We start from the raw sequence: 21,804 nt of genomic DNA on the forward strand, positions 1-21,804 counted from the left end.
CACGATCTTCCGCCTAGCTCCCTCCTCCACTGATTCCTCATTCTCTGTATGAACGCCACGCTCTGCCTCTGTAGTTCATCCTCTTCCGCTGCGGCATCGGCCGCTGCGGCATTGGCCGCTGCGGGATCGGCCGCCGACATCCTCTGCCTATTTAGGTCATCCTCAAGGCTCAGTTTTATGATGAAGAGCAGGATCACGCAAAGGAGGACCAAGGCCGTCCTGTCGACGGAAGGGAAGGCGATGCAGCACAAGAGTAAGAGGAAGAGAAAGGAAAGGCGGAATGGGTCGCACAGCGACATTTCCAATCCCGCAACCGACATCCTCTGCCTATTTAGGTCATCATCAAGGCTCAGTCTTAATATGAAGAGCAGGATCACGCAAGGGAGGACCAAGGCCGTCCTGTCGACGGAAGGGAAGGCGATGCAGCACAAGAGGAAGAGGAAGAGAAAGGAAAGGCCCCCAGCTGCTTCGCACAGCGACATTTCCTTGGAGAGCTCCTAGCTGCTTCGCCAAATCTATGACGCAGTCTCTGTCTGTTGGGGGGAGAAGAGAAGGAGACGATGGCGGAGATAGAACTTGCGGCTCCTTTTTTTTATAGCTGGACTCTGGAGTATAACTAGCTAGAAGGATCTGGAGACCGCCACACCGATTCGGGGAATTAAGATGAATCGTTGCAGGCTGCCAGGCTGGCCTCGGTAGCGCACTAGCGCGGTCGAAGGCCGTGGCGAAGGCGGGGAAGATGAATCGTGCCAGCCAGGTTGATAATATTGGCACGCCATAATAGTGGGCAGGCATGACAGCTTGTAAATTATGAAATAATATTTAGGGCATATGAACACTAACAAGCTCCAGCCACATGAATAAAAAAAGAATATGTTAATAACACTAACAAAATATAAAAAAAATGCATGTAATGGACCCAATGTAAACATGAACTCGTTTAATAAACGTGTTCATGACTCTTTCCTCCACTTCATCCAAGAGACGTCATTGAACGCACATTGTAGATAGCCTTATAAGCTGAAACTTGTAAATAGTTGGCACGTCATAATAGTCGCCATATAGGACATTGAAAATTTACTTGCAAATTTTTCTACACTGGTCGGTCAGAATTAATTCAGATATCGTGGGTCAGAATTTGCATGTCGGTTAAGATAGATATGGTCGGTCAATTTTTACTATGTTCAAATTTATTTGATAACTTAATTAAGTCAAATTAAAATTAACATAAAATAAATCCTTAAAATGATTATTCAAATTTAATTTTAGTCAAAATAATAAAATAGTTTTAAAATGATATTATTTTATATAAAATGGCTCGGTGATGTTTTATATAAAGCACTTCTAATGCGATTCTATTTTATATAAAAAATTACGGATATAATAATGATTATTTTAAAATTTTATTTTCATAATAAAATATTAGAGAGACAAAAGAAATCACCAAACTATAGTTAAATTTGATTGAATAAAATTGATTTAAAATAAAAAAAATCATCTAACATCAATTAAATAATTATTTAATTCAATTCAAAAGATCTAAAATAATAATAAAAATTATTTAAGTCTCCTGTATTAGTCGCTCAGAAATTGAAAAAAATTCATCTTCAAATTTAAAATAGTGTCATCAGAATTACAAAGACTTAAGTGCTTCACATTAAAGACATCATAATTCTTTAAGTGACTAAGAAAACACAATTTATAAAATTATTATTTATCGTTGATCTTGAGCTAAAAACGATCACCTTCCCCCTTCTTTTGCTTTCCTTGCTTTCCTTTTTTTTCTGCTTCCTCACAAGCCTCAATATCTTTATGTTAGACAATCTTTATTGGAAATAAAGGAAAATTTTTGAATTTATAAACACCAAATTCAAACTTATCTCAATGACTTGAGTGGATAATCTTAAGTTGTACAATCAAAATAGGAAGGATGAGCTGCTTGGGATAATTGCTTTGTTTTTGCCTAAAAGATTGAGATATCTTCCATCCTTGTATTCTGATCTTTTTCATGTGCTTTAGATGTGACTATGTTGAACCCAACAATCTTAAGTTACCAAGCAAGGAAGGATGAGTGCTTGGGATGAGCGTTGCCTGGAAGATTTATGACCTGACTGAGTTGCCTAAGTGACAAGTGACTTGGTCGAGTGCCAAGTTAGTCGAGTGTCAAGGTCGACTCGCCGAGGCTAGGTTGCCATGGGCGAGCATTGTTGAGACCAAGTCTCAAGGCCGAGTGCACGAGTGATTGGAAATAGAGAGTTAAGTTCATCCAATCTAGTTTTCTTAAAATAAATTTGTCTCCTCCAGCGGTACTTTAGAGGTCACGACGAGCATCTATTTCCTAGGATACAATGGTGGATCACTATCACCACCAAGCATAAGTTGGTCACGATAAACTGAGATTGTACTCAAATGCTATCACGGATAGCTCCTCAAGCTTCTCCTAGATCTCCTTCACCTTGAGAATGTCATCCTCCTCGTCGACCGAAGCAAAAGCAACCTTCTCCTCCTCCAAGAATGTCTTGATACCTTTCGTCTTGTTCTTTGTTGTAGACCTTTGAGTTGGATTTTAAAGGTCCATCCTCAAATTCAAGCCCCTCTTCACTCAAGTGTCGAGCATTGACTTCCTTCAAGTACAAAGGTCTCTCCTTTTTGATAACCCTCTGCTTCGCTTTCTCATCGTCGTCGCCTTCGTCCCCGCTCCTCGTCGAATGAATAGATCTTTGCATCACCACAAAGGATCTTAGGGTCATTCTTCCTGACTTCGATGAGTGTCTTGAAAAAACTTGAAGTCATTCTTGGCGGGCGAGTTGATATCCTTCTCCACGTCATCATTGACAATTGGAACAAGCCCCATAGAGAAGCTATAATCTGCTGCTCCTCTCGGTCTTCATCATTGGATTCATCATCTTCCTCGCCAATACCTTCTGTGTTTTCCATGTAATCATTAACCGATTTTGCACTATGTCTCGATGCATGAAGTTGTTAGAACAAAATTTGAGTGTAACCGAAGAGAAGAAAGTAATTCTTCATCTTCTCTCAATCAATAATCTTGACTTTGCTATGTCAGTCATGTGATCATTGTAACTGCTCCCACCGTATTGATGCTCGGCCTTTGAATTTGATGATAATCAATTTCACTTTTATACAATCGGGCACTTCTTTATAATAAAAAATACTCTTCGATTCATTAATCCAATCAATGAATCCATTGACTTGTAATCCATTTTTATTTTATTTTTTTACTTTTTAAAAAGGGGTTTATGGTATTTTTCAAACTTCAAATGGGTTTTCTGAGTTACCGAAATGGATAAGATATGGGGCAAAGTGAAAATGTGCGTCCCGGACGACTGGTGTTGAAGTGAGCGATCAACGAGCGATAGCTCCTCCATCGCGCTCTTCTTCTCGTTTCGCTGCTCCTCCTCGATGGCCGCTGCGTGCTTCCACAGCCATCTATCCGGCGCCTATTCGGCCGCTTCTTCAAATCCTGGCACGGTCCTCTCCAGAAAGTGCAAGCTGTGGCCTGCCTCCACCCTCCACTTCCTCGTCGGCCAGGAACTCGTCGCAAGGTGGGGGTTCCAGATGAAATCATCCAATGGGTACCCTATCAATGTGACCTCCTCCCAAAAAGGTGATATGTTTACTTCATCCGGTCAGAATTTCGCCTTTATCTTCCGCATTCGGTTGTGCTTTCAGACGACCAATGGAATGGCCTCTTTTCAAGTGATAGAGTTTCAAAGTGTATTTTATGATCCGGTAGGATGAGTATTTGACTGGTATTTCCTTAGCGTCTCATTCGTAAATCTCTGACTTGCTCACCATCCATGTTTAGTGTTTCATTGGCGTTTGGGACAGCCGTTCTCTAAATCAAATTTCAGAAAAGATATTTATTTATTGCTTGATTTAGATTTAACCAATGTGGGATAGTGAAAAAGGATGAATTGAGGGTTGGATCTCACACACACTTGCAAATCTCTTCGAAGAAGCTAATTCCACTTGATTAGTTCTAGTAGTGCCTTTTCTTTGGATGTACAATTCTTAGCATGAATCGAACTTCTATGCTGGCAATTTGATCTTCCTTATTCCCAGTTTGGTTATACTCTTTCTTTTGAAGAGCTTGGAGTATGGCATGCAGAATTTTGGTGGTTAATCGCCATAGCTAAGTTAGCTGTAGAGTTGTGATATATAGCAAATTAGAAATTTGAATAGGAGTTTGTCAAATGGCTAAGCATTAGGATTTTAAAGTTATAATTGTTTGAACTGTTGAGGAACTGCTATCCCAAAGGCCGAACCCTTCTAGTGATTGCTGGTCAAGATTGGATTCTTTGTACTTGAACCGATAACTAGTATAAGAGTATATTCTTCTTAGATGGAAAATAATAACTGCAACTAGAGTTTAATTTTATTATTTTTCCAATTTAGTAAGATATTTCTTGCCGCTTGACTTTTTTTAGATGCACATTGCTCTTTGATAATCAAGTTGTCATGCTTGATATGCTGCATTTACTTGATGTTCTTTCTGTGTTTATATTCTTTATACATGAATTATGACATCTGAACCGACTTAGCTATGCTTTTCTGCAGAAGAACAGTATACTGAACACTTCAAAGTTGAACACGAATTGGAGAGTACAGTAAGCATTACAGTTGTTGGAGCTTCAGGAGATCTTGCCAAGAAGAAAATTTTTCCTGCACTTTTTGCTCTCTTTTATGAAGATTGTATTCCAGAGGTCTAATCTCTAGTAAATTTGTGTCTCTGCTCTTTTTGCATACTTTATTTTGTTATGCCTCAAGTATTCTGGCTTTCTGGTCCCTCATGGTTTGATTTGTTCCTTTTATGCAGCACTTCACAATCTTTGGCTATGCTCGAACTCAACTAACTAATGAAGAGATGAGGAATATGATCAGCAAAACTCTGACTTGCAGAATTGACAAAAGGTTTTAGACAATAATGATGCCAAACTACCTATTCATCCTCTGTAATATTTGTATTTATGATCTTAGTTCTTTTTGCTTTTGGAACTTTGAACTAAAGAATATGAAGAACTTAATACTCTACAATTTCGCCTAATGTAGTCCCATGCTATTTCTTGATACAACTGCTTAGTGCTGCACAATGTTCTGATTGAATGATTGAAACCTAACTAGTTCTATCAGCATTCGTTCCTAGCATATGCACGAAGAGTTCTTGAGTTGTTTATCATTCTATAGAGTTTTGTTAAATAAGTAGTGAAATAATTTTGGAACTTCATTTCAATCATTGTTACAGGGAAAACTGCAGTGCAAAGATGGAAAAGTTTTTGCAGAGGTGCTTCTACCATTCAGGAGAGTATGGCCTGGAGGAAAATTTGTCAGAGCTAGACAGAAAACTTAAAGAACAAGAGGTTAGTTGATTCCTTTTTCCTTTGATTTGTTTTTTTCCCACGTACTGTTTGGCTCAACAATTAGATTTATTGTTATGTGCAATGAAATGCCTCATGATTACCTAATTTGGGATCATAGTTGCCTTCACATCATACAAATCAAATAATTGGCTAGCACATCACATGATAGGGGTTCCATGCAATGCCTGACCCAAATTGTCAGGAATCCACATAAGTTGACTTAGAAACACAAATAAAGAATGTTATGGTTTTTAAGTCAAATGAAGAAAATTTAACTCCCTTTTCATTATGATGAGTTCTTTCTCCAAAATAATGTCAGGTGTTGATAAAAAAATCATATTGCTTTAAGTCGAATAATGAATGTCCTCCAAAGAAAACAAAAAAGAAAAGCCAAAAGCAAAGAACAACAGAGGCAAAAACAACTGTTGTTTGAGATTTCCACAGCTTTATGTTTCTGTATGAACCCAGAAATAATTTAATAAATAAAGGCTGTCTCTATGTGGATTCTTCTGAACTGATTATTGTTTTTATTTATTTATTGTTCAACTATGACAATGATAAGTTTTTCCGCAAATTATGGATTTTAAGTTTACATTTTACAGGCGGGAAGGTTAGCAAATAGGTTATTTTACCTTTCAATTCCACCAAGCATATTTGTTGATGTTGTGAGATGTGCTAGCCGTTCTGCATCTTCCCCAACTGGATGGACCAGAGTAATAGTTGAAAAGCCCTTTGGTCGTGACTCCCAATCTTCAGCAGAACTTACACACTCTCTAAAGCAATATTTAACGGAGGACCAAATATTCAGGTCTGTCATGTGAATACAAACATATCTCTTCCTTGTTTAGCTAAAAGAAAAGTTTGTTCTTATAGTTTTTTATGCTTGGTTCCAAATGCTAAAAGGAAATAGATCCAAGCATGTTGTTTTCTCACCTCATTAAGTAATACTTAATCTGGCATTTTTTTTCTTCTAGAATTGATCATTATTTGGGAAAGGAGCTTGTCGAAAACCTTTCAGTTCTTCGATTCTCCAATCTCGTCTTTGAGCCTTTATGGTCACGGCAGTTCATTAGGAATGTGCAGATCATATTTTCAGAGGATTTTGGAACAGAGGGTCGAGGCGGGTTTGTCAATTTATATAATTAACTTTATATTAATTGTAATTAACTAACTATAGGTAACTTGAGATTCGCTTGATATAGATTAATTTGATTGTTTATCTTCTTGTTTTCAGATACTTCGATAACTACGGGATCATTCGTGACATAATGCAGAATCATCTTCTACAAATACTGGCTTTATTTGCCATGGAAACTCCTGTCAGCTTAGCTGCAGAGGATATCCGAAATGAAAAGGTTCTTAAAGATTTACATATTATTCTCATAAATTCTCATGCACCATACCATTCTTTGCCTAATCACGTGATGTTTCTTAGGTAAAAGTTCTAAGGTCGATGAGGGTTCTACAGCTTGATGATGTGGTGGTTGGACAATACAAGGGTCACACAAAGGGTGGAAGATCATATCCTGCATACGTAGATGATCCGACAGTACCAAAAGGGAGCCTCACTCCAACATTTTCAGCGGCAGCTCTGTTCATTGATAATGCTAGATGGGACGGTGTGCCATTCTTGATGAAAGCCGGAAAAGCCTTGCATACTTGGCGGTAACCATTCACCACTACTTTCTCCACTCTATTCATGTTCATTGACCTTCTTTGTTAGCTTATGACTTAGCTGAGATAACAGTGCAGAGATTAGAGTTCAGTTCAGGCATGTTCCTGGCAATTTATACAAGCGAAATTTTGGATCCGACCTGGATAAAGCGACTAATGAGCTTGTGATTCGTGTGCAACCCGATGAAGCTATATATTTAAAGATAAACAATAAGGTTCCTGGCTTAAACATGAGATTGGATCGTAGCAATCTGAATCTGCTATACGCAGCAAGGTATGTTTCAAGGACAAATTCAAGGAAAGAAGTAGATAAAGTATAATTGATGAATTTATACTCCCTCTTTATCCCATGTGGTTTATGATCGACAAAATGCTGTTTAGAGTTCCAAAAGTATTGTCATTTTATTCTCAAACTCTTAAGTTCACTAATCCAATACCAGTGAAACAATTAAACTAACAAGAAATTCCTGAAACATAGTTGGTTGCTTTGCCTTTGCAGGTACCCCATAGAAATTCCTGATGCATATGAGAGGCTACTTATGGATGCGATAGAAGGGGAGCGCCGGCTCTTCATCAGAAGTGATGAACTCGATGCGGCATGGGCCATCTTTACCCCAGTGCTCAAGGAATTGGAGGAGAAGAGGATTGCGCCGGAGCTGTATCCATATGGCAGTAGAGGACCAGTTGGAGCATACTATCTTGCTGCCAAACATAACGTGCGATGGGGAGATCTTAGCAGCGATACTAACTCCTAGATCGACTTGAATGTCGACTAAAACTTTGAACAAAAAATGTCCTTGGAAAGTAATATAAATGATTTTGTTTAGTAGGGGAGTTTTCTCCACAATGTCACTCATTTGTGGATGAACTCAAATTTGTAATTTATGAAATAAGTGCATGTACAACCGAACACTTCTTTGAACAGTTCAAAAGGCAATATATTGCATCTTACTTGTGGAAGTATACGAATACTTAGTTTCTCTATTAGCAACCATTCCGGTCAAATATCATGAATGATCAAACCACCGGTTAACGAACAGGCTGACGTGCACGCTCCTTAAAGATAGTCATCGGAAGGGATGAAGAAATCGAAAAAACACTCAAGAGAGAGTTAGAATGACTCCAGGTGCTGATCCTGACAATCTGCTCCGATGCTCAAGTTAGGATTTTGTGAGAGAAAGGATTAAGAACATGAGAAAATTAAGATTTTATGTGTGCATATTGTGCCCATGGGTATGGACAACCTTTTACAAATCAAATGCGTTTCAATTATTGTCATATCTTCTGAAATATTTTTCCTAATTCTCCGAGGAAGCAGTCTTAGAGTTTTTTGATTTTACAAATAAACTGACTTTATGGGCCTAGAAGTGAATGATAAAAGATTCAAGACAAGGGTAAAGTTGACGTATGAAATCGAGCAGACCTCGAGATCGGGACCTGAGGCCGAGATGAGATCGGCATATGAAATCCAGTAGATGCCGAGGTCGGGGTCCAAGACCGAGATGAGGTCAGTATATAAGATCTAGTAGATGCCGAGGTCGCGACCTGAGACCAAGTAGGGGTCGGAATTCGAGGGCGAGAGGAAGCCGGTGTATGAGATCTAGTAGATGCCGAGGTCGGGATCGAGATCCAGTAGACATTGAGATCAGGATCCGAAATCGAGATGAAGTTGACACATGAAACCAAGGTTGCCAATTGGGTACTCTCTGAATTTTGTTTAATCCTCGTTGATCTGGCCTAATAGTTCCGCATTATTCCGAATCTAGAGCCACGTGGTAATTTTGGACTTTCACCATATCAGTAACCTTTCTCGATATCTAGTATATCCATGATCATCTCTCTTGCTCATTCTCAATCACTTACTATCAAAAACTGAAGAAGATTGACAGAAGTTTTTATAGTTTATATGAGATAGTGTATCCACCTACATGTTTAAGATGATAATGAGATACGCTAAGGAATGCCTTCATTCCTCTATGGCTGATCGGAAGCTATCTTTAGGAATTAGGGTTTAGGGAGTTCGTTGGGTATCGAACCTTTATTTTAAAAAAATATTTATCTATTGACTATTTTTTAAAAAAATATATTCATAAATTAATAGTTTCTTTGGTCAACTTTTTTTTGTTCCATTATCCATATAAAAGAATCCCGCATGTTCCTCGCCACACATGGCCAAATAAAATGATGATCAAACTAGCGTGGTCCTCTCGAAGATAAAATAATGGACGGCTTCGATTGCGAGCGCCGACAAATCGACGGTCCAAGTCGCGAATTCGGCGACCGGATCCCCAATGGCATCCATCTTTGACTCATGCTCTTCCCGCCACCAACCTTCCCACTTGACTTGCCCACGTTTCATCCGCTTCCGCACACGTGTCCGCCTCTGGCGACCATTGCAAGTTCATCTACTTGCAATTTCTTCTCCCATAAATACGCGGCCTCCGCAGCGAGCGATGCCCTTTCTTCTCGCGATCCGCGTGCTTTTCGATCAATTTTCTTCCTTTTTTTCCCTTCTTAATTCCTTTTTCGTGATTTTGAGGAACGAGTAATCCGATTTTAGAGGGATATTTGTTTCGCGGAATCGAAGTGAGGAGATGCCTTACGGCGACGGCGAGAATGGGGTGCGGATTTTTTACAAGAGGTTTGGCCATGGCAGCACCAAGGTCCTCCTGATTATCGGTTTGTATTTTGGTATTTCTTGTCGAGGGATCGGGAACTCTGTTTCAGAGAATGGGTTTTGATTTGCGTTCTCCGATTGGATTTAGGATTGGCGGGGACGCATGATTCGTGGGAGCCCCAAATTAAGGGGTTGACGGGAGCAGTGGAGGCGAATGACGACTTGCCGGCAGCGCTTTCTGACGATCGTGGATCGGAAGCATCCGATGCGGAGGAGGCGCAGGATGGGATCGAGCTGTGCTGCTTCGATAACCGTGGGATGGGTCGGAGCTCTGTGCCCAGTCACAAATCTGAATACACGTACGCCGCCTCTTAGTTTTTATTAGGGGTGGGAAAAAATATCGAATTTTCGGTATACCGCACATACCATACCGATATTTACCGTCCATACCGAAAATTTCGGATATACCGAAAATTTCGGTACGGTATAATACCGTACCGAATTTTTCGGTTTCGGTATCGGGTATCGGTATGAAATTATTATTTTTCGGTATTTCGGTATATACCGAAATACCTATTATATATCCTCTTATAAATTATTTATTATTTTTAAAATTGATATTGGGTATGGTATTTCGGTATGATCGGTATACCGAACATTTTTATACGATCGGTATGATCAGTATGATCGGTCGGTTGGTCGGTATTTCGGTATTTCGGTATGATCGGTATATCGGTATATCGAATATTTTGATCGGTATGCATTTTATACTATACTGAAAATTCGGTATACCGAATTTTCGGTATACCGAAATTCCGGTATACCAAATTTTCGGTATGGTAACGGTATAGGTTTTTTTTATGCCGAAATTTTCGGTACGGTATACGGTATCGTATGTAAAACGGTATATACCGACAGCCCTAGTTTTTATCTTCTTCTTACTATGTCTGATTTATGCCCTTTTCCCCCTTTTCTGGCATATCAAAATTCCGGCCATTTTGGAATTTATTTATTGCCTCAGGGAATGGATTCGATGCTATAATATTTTTGGTTTGTTCAAGGACCGTCTAGACCATAGATTTCTACAAGTTTTTGAGGTTAACTACATAGACAAATTTGCAATGCCATAGATTACCGAAAGATTGTTATGTATTTGTAACAATGCCATCAATGTGAGATTATTCTTCGGATTTTCTCGTATTTATCTGTTATTTTTCATATGACCTATTGCAAATTACTATCTTTGGCGTTGTTTGCCGTAGGGCTGGGTCGGTACGGTATATCGAATTTTACATACGATACCGTATACCGTACCGAAAATTTCGGCATAAAAAAAACCTATACCGTTACCATACCGAAAATTTGGTATACCGGAATTTCGGTATACCGAAAATTCGGTATACCGAATTTTCAGTATAGTATAAAATGCATACCGATCAAAATATTCGATATACCGACCGATCATACCGAAATACCGACCAACCGACCGATCATACTGATCATACCGATCGTATAAAAATGTTCGGTATACCGATCATACCGAAATACCGTACCCAATATCAATTTTAAAAATAATAAATAATTTATAAGAGGATATATAATAGGTATTTCGGTATATACCGAAATACCGAAAAATAATAATTTCATACCGATACCGATACCGAAAAATTCGGTACGGTATTATACCGTACCGAAATTTTCGGTATACCGAAATTTTCGGTATGGACGGTAAATATCGGTATGGTATGTGCGGTATACCGAAAATTCGATATTTTTTCCCACCCCTAGTTTGCCGTTTGATTCTATAGATAATGTACTCTAAAGGCAATTTTTCATCGGATTGCAGAACTACCATAATGGCAAAAGATGCCCTTGCTCTATTGGATCATTTAGGCTGGAAAAGAGCTCATGTGTTCGGTCATTCAATGGGTGAGTTTCCTTCTATCAATTTTTTGGAGGTGGAAGTAACAAACTGCCGGCATTTACCTTATTTATGATGGCTCTTCATAATTCATTTAGTGCTAAGATTTCGTCTTTTTTCTGGGGAAAGATCAAATATGTAATTCTAAACCCTCACATTTTATCACAACATGTTCCGATTATAATCAGGAGGAATGATAGCTTGCAAATTGGCAGCCCTAGCGCCTGGTAGAATATGCTCCTTGGCCTTGCTCAATGTCACAGGAGGTGGTTTTGAGTGCTTTCCGAAGGTATCTTCTAAGTCTGTTAATCTTGAAAGGATATGTAAATCAGATCTTGTTTTAAACTCTCACTGAAACTTGTCCTTGCAGTAGGCTAAGATCGAAGATTTTGCTGTTGGAACTATCCTTGTAAATTTTCTTTAAGACCCTCAATGGGCGAATGTTGGTTATAGATTTTGTTATTCCAGCCTAAGAATTTATTTTTAGTACTTTCATCTTCTTTCCACTTTGACCAAGAAGGCGACAATGCTTTTGGCATCATATGCTGATTTCGTATCAAGCTTTGTGGAAAGGAAAGGTGTGGTAGTTAGATCTTCCTGTACAATATCAATTTCTTAGCTTTTGTATGGTGAAAATATTTGAATGACTCTTCCAAATTCACTCGTGCTAGACACGCTTAGCTGGAGTAATTTAGTAAGCTTGAATCAAGAACTAGACATTCTTCATTCATATTAGTTGTCAAGTTTAGTGCTTATGGTTGAAGGTCATTAGCTGATAATCTAAAATTTTACTATTTCATAAATTACATTGATTCATTGAAGAATTCTTAGACTTATGATCTTCATATTGGTATCCTTTTCCGGATCCATCATCAATTATGCAGGAAAGTAATATTGATTGCTGCAAGCTCAGATTAGGAAATTAAGTTCTTCCATGACAATTATTCTATGGAACCGTAGCTAGATTTATAGTTGCACCTCTTTTTCAAGACACTTATGTGGCTGCACGCATCGATTAATCAGACAACCTGTTCTTTTTATTAAATGCAGATTGATCGCCAAATGATATCCCTTGCGTTTCGTTTCTTAAGCGCAAGAACTCCAGAGCAAAGAGCTATTGTTGACTTGGAAACTCATTACACAACGGTTAATAATAATCACGACATTTTTTTTTAGTCTCCCCATCCACTTTGAATCACTAGTCCGTACTTAATTGTCTTTATTTTTCTTAAAATGTAGGAATATCTTGACGAACATGTTGGATCATGCAGAAGAAGGGATATCCTTTACAAAGTAAGTGTTCGTTGTTTTGTTTTGGATATCCAGATTGTATATCAACATTATGTATAAGTCCTTTTTTTTCCATTTTTGTTTTTAATGAAAAATGCACTGATTATTTGAATTCTAAGACATAACTGTTTGGAACCACGATTATGATTATTTCAATTATGATTACAATGCAATTATCAGCATCTATTTTTAAAGTGAATTTGTATCTCTTCTAACAACGTAGGCTTATTTTGATCTTTTTACTCATAGGTCTCCAACAAAATTAACTTCAATTTGCATTCTCGTTAACTCTGAAACTTATGCTATCCAGGAATATGTAAAGAATATATCATCAAGTGGAATGCAATCGAACCATGGTTTTGAAGGCCAAGTTAATGCTTGCTGGAATCATAAAATGACACCAAAAGAGCTGGAGAGAATTAGGTCAGCTGGATTTCTGATATCAATCATCCATGGAAGGTTGGGATTGATCATATACACTCATGTTTTAAATAAAAACATGGAAATAATTAGACATCAATGTTGATTTTTTTTATGTTAGGCATGACATTATTGCTCAAGTAAATCATGCAAGGAACCTTGCCGAGAAACTTCAGCCTGTTGCCAGAATGGTGGAACTTCATGGTGCGCACCTGGTCAGCCATGAAAGGCCAGATGAGGTATAGTTTGAGGCTTTACTATTTTGTGGAATCATTAATTTAGTGCTAATATTTGATCAATAATTATCCAATGTCTTGATTGAAATTTAAATGTCGATTATTTGTTAGTGCATCATAATCTTTCATGCCTGGTCAGTAACAATAGCTGTAGAATTATTCCAACTATAAAATAGATATCAGTGAATGAGAAATTCATAACGGCTTGTGTTAAGCAAGAAGAGAAATTGTAGAATGTTGGTTGCCAGGACATTGCTGCTGAAAGAAGACATGCCAAAACAGTTCAAATGAAAAAGATGAATAAAGAACTTCTATTCCTTAATTCGACAGTGATAAATTTTTAAGACTTTTGCGTATATGTTTATGTTTAATATCAACAGATCCTATCCCATCTAAGTGTTTGCTAGTTTTGATTGGATGAAACTCTCTTTTAGACTTAACATGATATCACAGTTGATCCTACATCTCTAGCGACGTTTTACTGACGGAACAAAGTAATTACCTCTCTCCCTGTTTACTTAGGCAAATATATTTAAGGAACGATGCAAGCAAGGATCCACTAGCTACTTTTTGCCATAGCCTTCATTGACCATTTTGGTTGGAAGGGGTAAAAGAGGTTATGAAGGAACTGACCTGGCTACTTATCTGAATCATGTTCATCTTCTTCACTTCATCTTCCTCCTAGTAAATGACATGAGAGAATCTTCTACTACTCCTCTCCCTTGCATCCTTCTATTTGTATCTCCTTCACAAGTAAATATCCAAAGCAAAGATGACTTTACTATTTGGGTAGCACTGAAGGCTCTCTTGAACTTCAAGAATTATAAATTCTTGATCTCCTATCCATGCACAAGGAAAATAGGCATAAATTGCTAAAAGAACTCAACAAATAGTTAGAATTCAATGTCATCTAGTAAAATAAACTATGTCATCTAAACATATTTTATTATCTAGTAATTTATGAATTTCACACTAAGGTAAATCTGACCGATTGGGCGATCTTATTAGGCCCATCACAAGCCTATGCACAAAAGGTAAAAAGATACACATCTCCTCTGAGCTTGACCATGCCACCTCCACCTTAAGCTCGAATGTTGTCTCGAGTCTGTCATGTCAAAGTTTGTTCCCTCATTCTCTCTGCTTGTTGTCATCTTGATCTTGTTGTTGCCTTTAGTCATAGTGCTTGTTGGTTCCTCAAGTTTGACCATGTTTGTCATCACCTCCGAGCCCAACCCACCACACTCAAGTTGGTGCCTCAAGCATAGCACACTTGAGCCTTGTTGAGCCATTGCCTAATCTTCTCTAAGCCTGTTGTCGCATTGTGCCTGTGGCACCTGCCATCTCCTTAAGCCTGACCATGTTGACAGTTGACTTTGGTCTAGTCGTCGCTTTGAGCCCCGAACATGAGTCCACCGAGCTCAGCACCTTAGATAGATCTTGTTGGAAAACCTCTGTTTGAGCTCTTTTACTCTAAGATCTTATGGTCACCCATTAACAGATCTCATCATCCGTGCTACCTAGGAGGACAACGGAGCATCATCACCTAGGAGGACTATGAAACAAGGATAAAACTGAGATTTTATCCCATTCCTACTGCTGCAAGTATTGCATCCCTTTATTTTAGGTGGATGCAGTTTTGTTTAAAAGATGTTCAAAATTCCTCTCTGCAGTATTTCTATTGGGGTAAACGATGAAGAGTTCCTCATAATTGAAATCCTCCTTTCCTTTCCTAGAGATTTCTGGGGTAAACAACCCCTAAAATAACACTAAAACCCATGAGAATAGGTAGTGTGGCACACACTGTAAATGTTGCTAATGTGTGAAAGAAGATTTACTAGAGATTGATATATAGTAATAGAAAAATCTAAAGAAAAGGGTAATCCAACTGTCTAGTTCACTAAGAGCTTTCTATCATGCTTTACATTGGAACAAAACCAAACATAACTTGCCTTTTCATCCACCTCTTTCTATCCAAATACTTACCAACTGTTTTTTCCACCATTCCTTTTCATCGAACTCTCTTTTACCATTAAACCTGGAAAGAAGGGGGAGGGTGAGCGCAAGGAAAAGAACTACAAAACATAGCGGATCCGCCCCCTTAATTTCTTGTGTGTACAAGTCAAATGAACTTAGAACTGCAAACTGAAATGGAGTTTACCACTTTACCTCTCTCAATTTTACCAGACATTCAATAGATAATGTTCTTTTAAGTCGACCATGATTGCTGAAGATGTATTCTCTTCACTCTTGAAAAATATACTACTGTTCAATCAGGTTAACCAAGCTCTGAGGGAATTGATAATCGCATCAAAATGCAAGCTTAAACCTCAAGAGTGGTCCTGGTTGCCGGAGAGACAGACCACCGTTAGCGGTAAGTGCAACACATCACAAATTGCATCCATAACAACTTCTATATATGGTTACTGAATAAGTGTGGTTTACTTTCTTAGCACGATGGTCAATCTTGGGAACAAAATCATCCACAAGGAATAATGGAAACAGCTCGGCGAGCAATCTCCTAACAGTTTATAACTTTCTAGCAAAGATACAACTCAGTTTCCTCTATTTCCTTGGCATCTTCATGATTGCATATGAGCACATGAGGAGCATTCTTAGAACCATGAAACCGGCCAGAGTTGCAGTCTCCAATCGATGAGGTAACTAAACTCATTTACCCAAACATTTCCTTCACAGGAGAGGCCTATGTTTCAGGGATCATCACACAACAAATAACACGCAAAGAAACAGTGACAGGATACTCCATTTGTGTTCCAAAAGTGAACTCTGTTCTTGTGCTATAATTTCCTTTGTTTTTCTTCTCATTTATTGTACCATTGACCTAATTATGACAATGTTGCATTACCTTGATTCTATGTATGATCATGATCCTTAATGAATATTTCAGTGAATCTACAAGGGACAAAACCATTCGATTCGAGGTTTGGATCAGCTAAAAGTTGCATCAGTGGGCCAACAACAATCAATAACACTCTCAAAATCTATGGACAAACATCTCAAAAACATTATTCAACAAAAAAAAATCACACACAGAGAAAAATGTGAGACTCAAAACAAAGAGAACCTTACTAGGATGTGAGGAATCGCCAAGATTGCGTGAGGAGGAGGAGGAGGAGCAAAATGTATCGATAGAGAGAGAGAGATTTTAACATTCTTGAGGTGGAATAAGGAAGAAAATAAATGACAAGAGGGGAGGAGATTCCTTCGCGAAGGAATAATACCGAGCTCCAAAGAGAATATTCCTACAGTATATTCCATTTCCGTTTTACACGCGTTTCTTTCGACGGCGTCGGGATTGAATATTTTTATTGGTATTTAGAAAACGTGTCAGGTATTGGAATCTCATTTTTTTTATTATTTAAATTTATTCGGTTGTTTTCTAATTTTATTATTATTATTAAATTTAATTTTGATTATAAAGTTTATTATATTACACTGTCCATAGGTTATTTTATACAAGAATAAGCATCATAAATTTAAAAATCAATTGACACAATCGATTAGATTGATATTGCATTATCAATCAATTACTTATAAAAAATTTTAATTAATCAATGTTATATTAATTCAATTGGTTCAATTTTAATAATAAAATTTGATGGTTCGATTCGTCTAAAAGCAATTTGATTTGTTTGATTTTAATTAATTCAATTCGAAATCATTATTTTAAAAAATAATCTATATTATATTAATTTAATTTGTTCAATTTTAATAATAAATTTTGATGGTTCAATTTGTCTAAAAATAATTTGATATGTGTTTTAACTGAATCACTAAAAAAATAAAAAAAAAAGTAACACAGAGAATAAGAACGACGAAGAAAAAGAATAAATATATTTTTAAAAAAAGGCCGAAGGATTGGGGGAAAAAATTGTATATAGAGAGGGAAATGAGGAGGATGGATGGATCATTGATTTAAATTTATTTTTTTGAAATTCATCTTTGATTTCTACAAGAAAAAATAATTAAAAAAAATCTGTTCTTAAACCTTTTCTTTTACCACTATTCCATCTTTTGACTTATCTCATCAAAGACAGAACTATATCTTTGATACCACTAGTGAGCTATAGTGATAAAGATTTATGACTTATCTATTTGCTTTATTATTTATTTATTTAATAATCCAAGGCAACCTATCGGATAAATTCAAAAAATACGAATGATTCAATCAACACGTCTCATGGCACCACGTGAGGGATCTATTTGTTTTACTATTTCATAAGATCAGTGACAATCTAATTTGACTTAATAATAGTGAGTAATTTATAGTTTTCAATTAAATAGCTATCTTTTCAAATAATAAAAGATAAGTATTTTCTTTTCAACTGAGAAATGACATCATAATTTCACCATCATATTTTATTAAATAAAAGCTACACGAGTAGACCCCGACATTAAATTTGCACCCTCTATTAAAGAAGGCCGCAGAGAAATTGGATAAATTTCAGGGTCCAAAACGCGATTTGGCACCCCCGGCCTCACGCCCTACTCACGTGCGCCGATCGGACAGCCCAATCGCGCCATTCCTTTCGTATCGGCTCGGCTCGGCTAGACTCGGCTCTATTTTATATCGCGGCGGCCGCATGTGTTACACGTGAAATAAACAACAGAAATAGAGGCGTCACGCAAACCTCGAGACGGCCTCGTGATTCGTGAAAACCAAGATGGGCCCTGTTCTGGCCGTCCGATTGACTGTCGGGTTCACATTTAATATATTTTAGATGATATTTAAATTTTTATAAGACTCCGACTGTTCGAGTGTAATATACTGGATAAAATTTAAATGCTCTATAAGTAGTCACATGGCATTAAAAAGGGTTTTTTTTGAAAAAAAATAAATTTTTATATGTATTTCTTAATATTCGAATAAAAAAATATGGCCCGACATTATCCCAATTCCCAACGGAAGATTTGTGGGAGAATAAGGCCGCACAGAGTCAGTGTACGCGCACCACGCACGGACCCATATCTATGCGGTTACTTTCAGCCTAACGTTCTCCTTGGCCCAACTACCCGTCGCGGCTTGCTCCGGCTCCGCTCGCTCGAGCCGGCTGCCCGCGTTTCTATTTAAGGGCGAGCATCGTCTTCCAACACGAGCCCCGCCTCGCCGTCGATCGGCTTCCGCCTCTAGCCTTCCTATTCCTTGTTCCTCCTCTAAACCCTAGTCGATCGGCTTGGTAACTCCTCTTCGTCTCCGATTTGGTTTCGATCGATCTGTGATTTGTGAGGCAAATGGTGGAGGTGGAGCATCGGGATCTTTGAATCGGTCGAGATTCGAGTTGCGGCGGGATACGGGTGGCGATGGGCGCGTTTTGGACTGAGGATGACCAGCAGATGGCGGTAGCGGTGCTTGGTCCCCAGGCGTTTGACTACCTCAACGCTAAGCACGCGGCCTTCCCCGACGGGCATCTCACTGCTATCGGAGGCGGCGATGACGACCTCCAGACCAAGCTCCAGGACGTCGTGGAGGATCCCGGCTCCGCTTGGGCTTACGCCATCTTCTGGCAGATCTCGCGGTCGGAGGCCGGGGAACTCGTCCTGGGCTGGGGCGACGGACACTGTCGCGAGGTTGGGGATTTCGAGGAGCAGAGCGGCGCCCTCCCGCGCAACCCCCTCGATGGCGCGCACCAGAAGATGCGGAAGCGGGTGCTCGAGCGGCTCCACAAGCTATCCGGCGGGTCTGACGACGAGAATTACGCGCTCCAGCTTGACCACATCACGGGCGCTGAGATTTACTTCCTTGCGTCGATGTACTTCTCGTTTTCCAAAGGGGAGGATGCTCCCGGAAGAGCGTTTGTTTCGGAGAAGCACATATGGATATCCGAGGCGGAATTGGCGTCGCCTGGATGCTCCAACTACTGCGTTCGGGCATATCTCGCGAGGTCTGCAGGGTTCCGCACCATCGTGTTTGTGCCGTGTGTTGCGGGCGTGCTCGAATTGGGATCGGCGAAGGCGCTGCCGGAGAATTTTGAGGCGCTGCAGATGATCAGGTCCATTTTCTGGCAGGATTGCGTTAAGGCGGGCACTTTGATCAGGGAAAATACAGACGAGAACATCGATCCGGCTTTTGCTTTGCGCTCTGGTAAAGGCGATCAGGTCGCCGAGTTTCCGAAGATCTTTGGGAAGGATCGGAGCACTCGCCGTTCCCACGCCAACGAAAGGGACCCGAACCGGAAGAGGGAACAAGTTCCAATTGGCATAATAGCAAAGCACGGCGTTCTCCATCCAAAGAGCCACCCACTAAGCAACACTGCTACTGTGTTTCAATGGAATCAACACGGTTCGAACTCTATTCAGCAGAAGTTCCTCAATGGATCGCCTTCTGTTCGACAAATTGACAGAGTCATTGGCGATGGCCCGAGGATCAACCTACTCCAACAGAAGAAGCAGCAACCACGGCTGCACCAGCAATTGCATTCACACCCACTGTCACAGTCGAGCCAAATTGATTTCCGCACTGGGACGTTGGCCAATGCTCCTTCTACTAGCGTAGTGACGGACCGTGCCCGTGCAGCTGACTCTGAGCTCACAGACGTTGAGCTTCCGTCCAAAGAAGATAAGGAAGGCGCAACTCAAGAGCGCAGGCCAAGAAAGAGGGGTCGGAAGCCAGCCAACGGCAGGGAAGAGCCGCTGAACCACGTTGAAGCTGAGCGCCAGAGAAGGGAGAAGCTGAACCAGAGGTTTTACGCTCTGAGAGCTGTGGTGCCCAACATCTCGAAGATGGACAAGGCCTCCCTGCTTGGGGATGCCATATCTTACATCACTGAGCTCGAGAAGAAGCTCGAGCAGATGGAAGCAGAGAGGGAAATGTGGGGTGATCCATCATTCATGGACTACAAACATCAGGCTCATCATCCCGAGGTTGATATCCAATCAGCCCAGGATGAGGTAATTGTTCAAGTGAGTTGCCCTCTAGAGAAGCACCCTGTCTCCAAGGTCATTCAAGCTTTCAGGGATTCACAGATCAATGTGGTGGACTCCAAGGTTTCTGCTTCTACTGACAGCGTCCTTCATACTTTCATAGTGAAGCCCCCTGGAACTGAGCAACTTACCAAGGAGAAGTTAATGGCTGCTCTAACTCATCAATTGAGCGATACATGACATTGAAACTCTGCTGTTAATACCTCCTATGGCGAAGACAGACATAGTTTAATAGGCTTATTATGGTAGGCTTTGATAAGCAAATTCACAACTCATTTGTAAGGTCCCTCACCATTTTCCTAGAGTTCCACAAGACGGCATTGAAGTGTTTTACAGAGAATTCAGCAAAGCAATTTTGGTTGGACATATCTTGATAGTTTCCTCTATTCTCACTCAGATATCTTCGCTTGCTCTAGCCCATGTGTTCTCAGCCCCACTTCTCTGCATTGGCAATGTGATGGAGTTATCCTGCTTGATCAAGAATTCAGGAGCATTTTTCTCTTCAAGAAATTGCCACTGCAATCTGGTATGAATTTTCTGTATCAACATCTATCGATTTGTAAAAGCTTACCATGTATGTTTGTCTACCACAAGATCAAACACTAATTCTACACTGATGCATGAAATTTGTATGCCACTTCCACTCAGTTACACTATCCTACATGATTGTAGATTGAAATGGCTGACACAGCTTTTTTTCTGAACTTTTATATTCCATCAATAGAAATATAGAGAAGTCAACAATAATTCAAGAACACTTGGTTACTCTTCCAATCTGATGACATTTAGATCAAATTTTTTGTCCTCCAGTCAACAATGACACAAGAAACAAAGAATCAGTAGCTTGTGGAAATTGCTTTCATTTTTCTTTAGAATTGACACTTGCCTACCTGTTTTAGTCTGTGAAGTCTTCTTGGAACAATAGTAGTAGTAGTTACCTCATGCCAAACGTGCTCTTAAAATAAAATCAATTTGCACTTTAAAAATTGGCTTAATGAGTGCAGGTTAATTTATAAAATACTTTTATCATTAAATTTTGCTGGTGATTACAAAGGCATGCTTTGAAAAATCACTCATGTGCATTGTGTTCTAACTTTTTTTAATTTGCTTGTGCCCAGTAAACAAAGCAAAAGGAGAAGGGCAGCGTGCCAAAGCAAGCACTCCGAGCAATCTTTCCTGCTTGACGGTAACATCTGCCACTGAACTACACATTCTTGAGAAAAAAAGATTGCATGCTTACTTTGGTTTCTATTACTTTGGGTTATGTTTCTTGCTCAGTTTCTTATGCTCTACTTATAATTTTACCAATCACAGTTGAATTTTGAT

General features: G+C 39.3%; 3 protein-coding genes across 3 annotated transcripts; all 3 read left to right on the forward strand.

Moving 5' to 3' along the window:
- Positions 1–3,353: 3,353 nt before the first annotated feature.
- LOC141845090 (glucose-6-phosphate 1-dehydrogenase, chloroplastic-like) lies at positions 3,354–8,018 on the forward strand. The gene is made up of 10 exons (XM_074733134.1): positions 3,354–3,628; positions 4,582–4,727; positions 4,841–4,935; positions 5,267–5,381; positions 5,984–6,189; positions 6,356–6,505; positions 6,616–6,736; positions 6,817–7,046; positions 7,129–7,329; positions 7,555–8,018. The coding sequence occupies exons 1-10, from the start codon at positions 3,424–3,426 to the stop codon at positions 7,808–7,810; spliced, it is 1,725 nt and encodes a 574-aa protein (XP_074589235.1). The 5' UTR covers positions 3,354–3,423; the 3' UTR covers positions 7,811–8,018.
- A 1,524-nt stretch (positions 8,019–9,542) lies between these two features.
- On the forward strand, positions 9,543–16,436 carry LOC141845418 (uncharacterized). Its single transcript, XM_074733476.1, has 10 exons — positions 9,543–9,734; positions 9,821–10,031; positions 11,519–11,601; positions 11,782–11,882; positions 12,644–12,739; positions 12,833–12,886; positions 13,194–13,342; positions 13,425–13,542; positions 15,814–15,910; positions 15,990–16,436. The coding sequence occupies exons 1-10, from the start codon at positions 9,650–9,652 to the stop codon at positions 16,193–16,195; spliced, it is 1,200 nt and encodes a 399-aa protein (XP_074589577.1). The 5' UTR covers positions 9,543–9,649; the 3' UTR covers positions 16,196–16,436.
- Positions 16,437–18,575: 2,139 nt separating this feature from the next.
- LOC141844996 (transcription factor MTB1-like) lies at positions 18,576–21,780 on the forward strand. Its single transcript, XM_074732992.1, has 2 exons — positions 18,576–21,004; positions 21,597–21,780. Exon 1 carries the CDS (start codon positions 18,859–18,861, stop codon positions 20,656–20,658), a length of 1,800 nt encoding a protein of 599 aa, XP_074589093.1. The 5' UTR covers positions 18,576–18,858; the 3' UTR covers positions 20,659–21,004; positions 21,597–21,780.
- The last annotated feature ends 24 nt before the right edge of the window (positions 21,781–21,804 follow it).

This window comes from Curcuma longa, chromosome 14 (genome assembly GCF_044706935.1).
Source record: "Curcuma longa cultivar G26 ecotype Majalengka, Jawa Barat chromosome 14, ITB_CL_G26_1.1, whole genome shotgun sequence".
NCBI lineage: Eukaryota > Viridiplantae > Streptophyta > Magnoliopsida > Zingiberales > Zingiberaceae > Curcuma > Curcuma longa.

What these genes read in the sequence shown, in the direction of transcription:
- LOC141845090 (XM_074733134.1), top strand. Translation starts at nt 3,424, where the DNA reads ATGGCCGCTGCGTGCTTCCACAGCCATCTATCCGGCGCCTATTCGGCC. An exon ending in TGTGACCTCCTCCCAAAAAG is followed by an intron (nt 3,629 to 4,581) that starts GTGATATGTTTA and finishes GCTTTTCTGCAG; the next exon opens with AAGAACAGTATACTGAACAC. An exon ending in ACTTGCAGAATTGACAAAAG is followed by an intron (nt 4,936 to 5,266) that starts GTTTTAGACAAT and finishes TCATTGTTACAG; the next exon opens with GGAAAACTGCAGTGCAAAGA.
- LOC141845418 (XM_074733476.1), top strand. Translation starts at nt 9,650, where the DNA reads ATGCCTTACGGCGACGGCGAGAATGGGGTGCGGATTTTTTACAAGAGG. An exon ending in ATATCAATCATCCATGGAAG is followed by an intron (nt 13,343 to 13,424) that starts GTTGGGATTGAT and finishes TTTTTATGTTAG; the next exon opens with GCATGACATTATTGCTCAAG. An exon ending in GCCATGAAAGGCCAGATGAG is followed by an intron (nt 13,543 to 15,813) that starts GTATAGTTTGAG and finishes CTGTTCAATCAG; the next exon opens with GTTAACCAAGCTCTGAGGGA.
- LOC141844996 (XM_074732992.1), top strand. Translation starts at nt 18,859, where the DNA reads ATGGGCGCGTTTTGGACTGAGGATGACCAGCAGATGGCGGTAGCGGTG.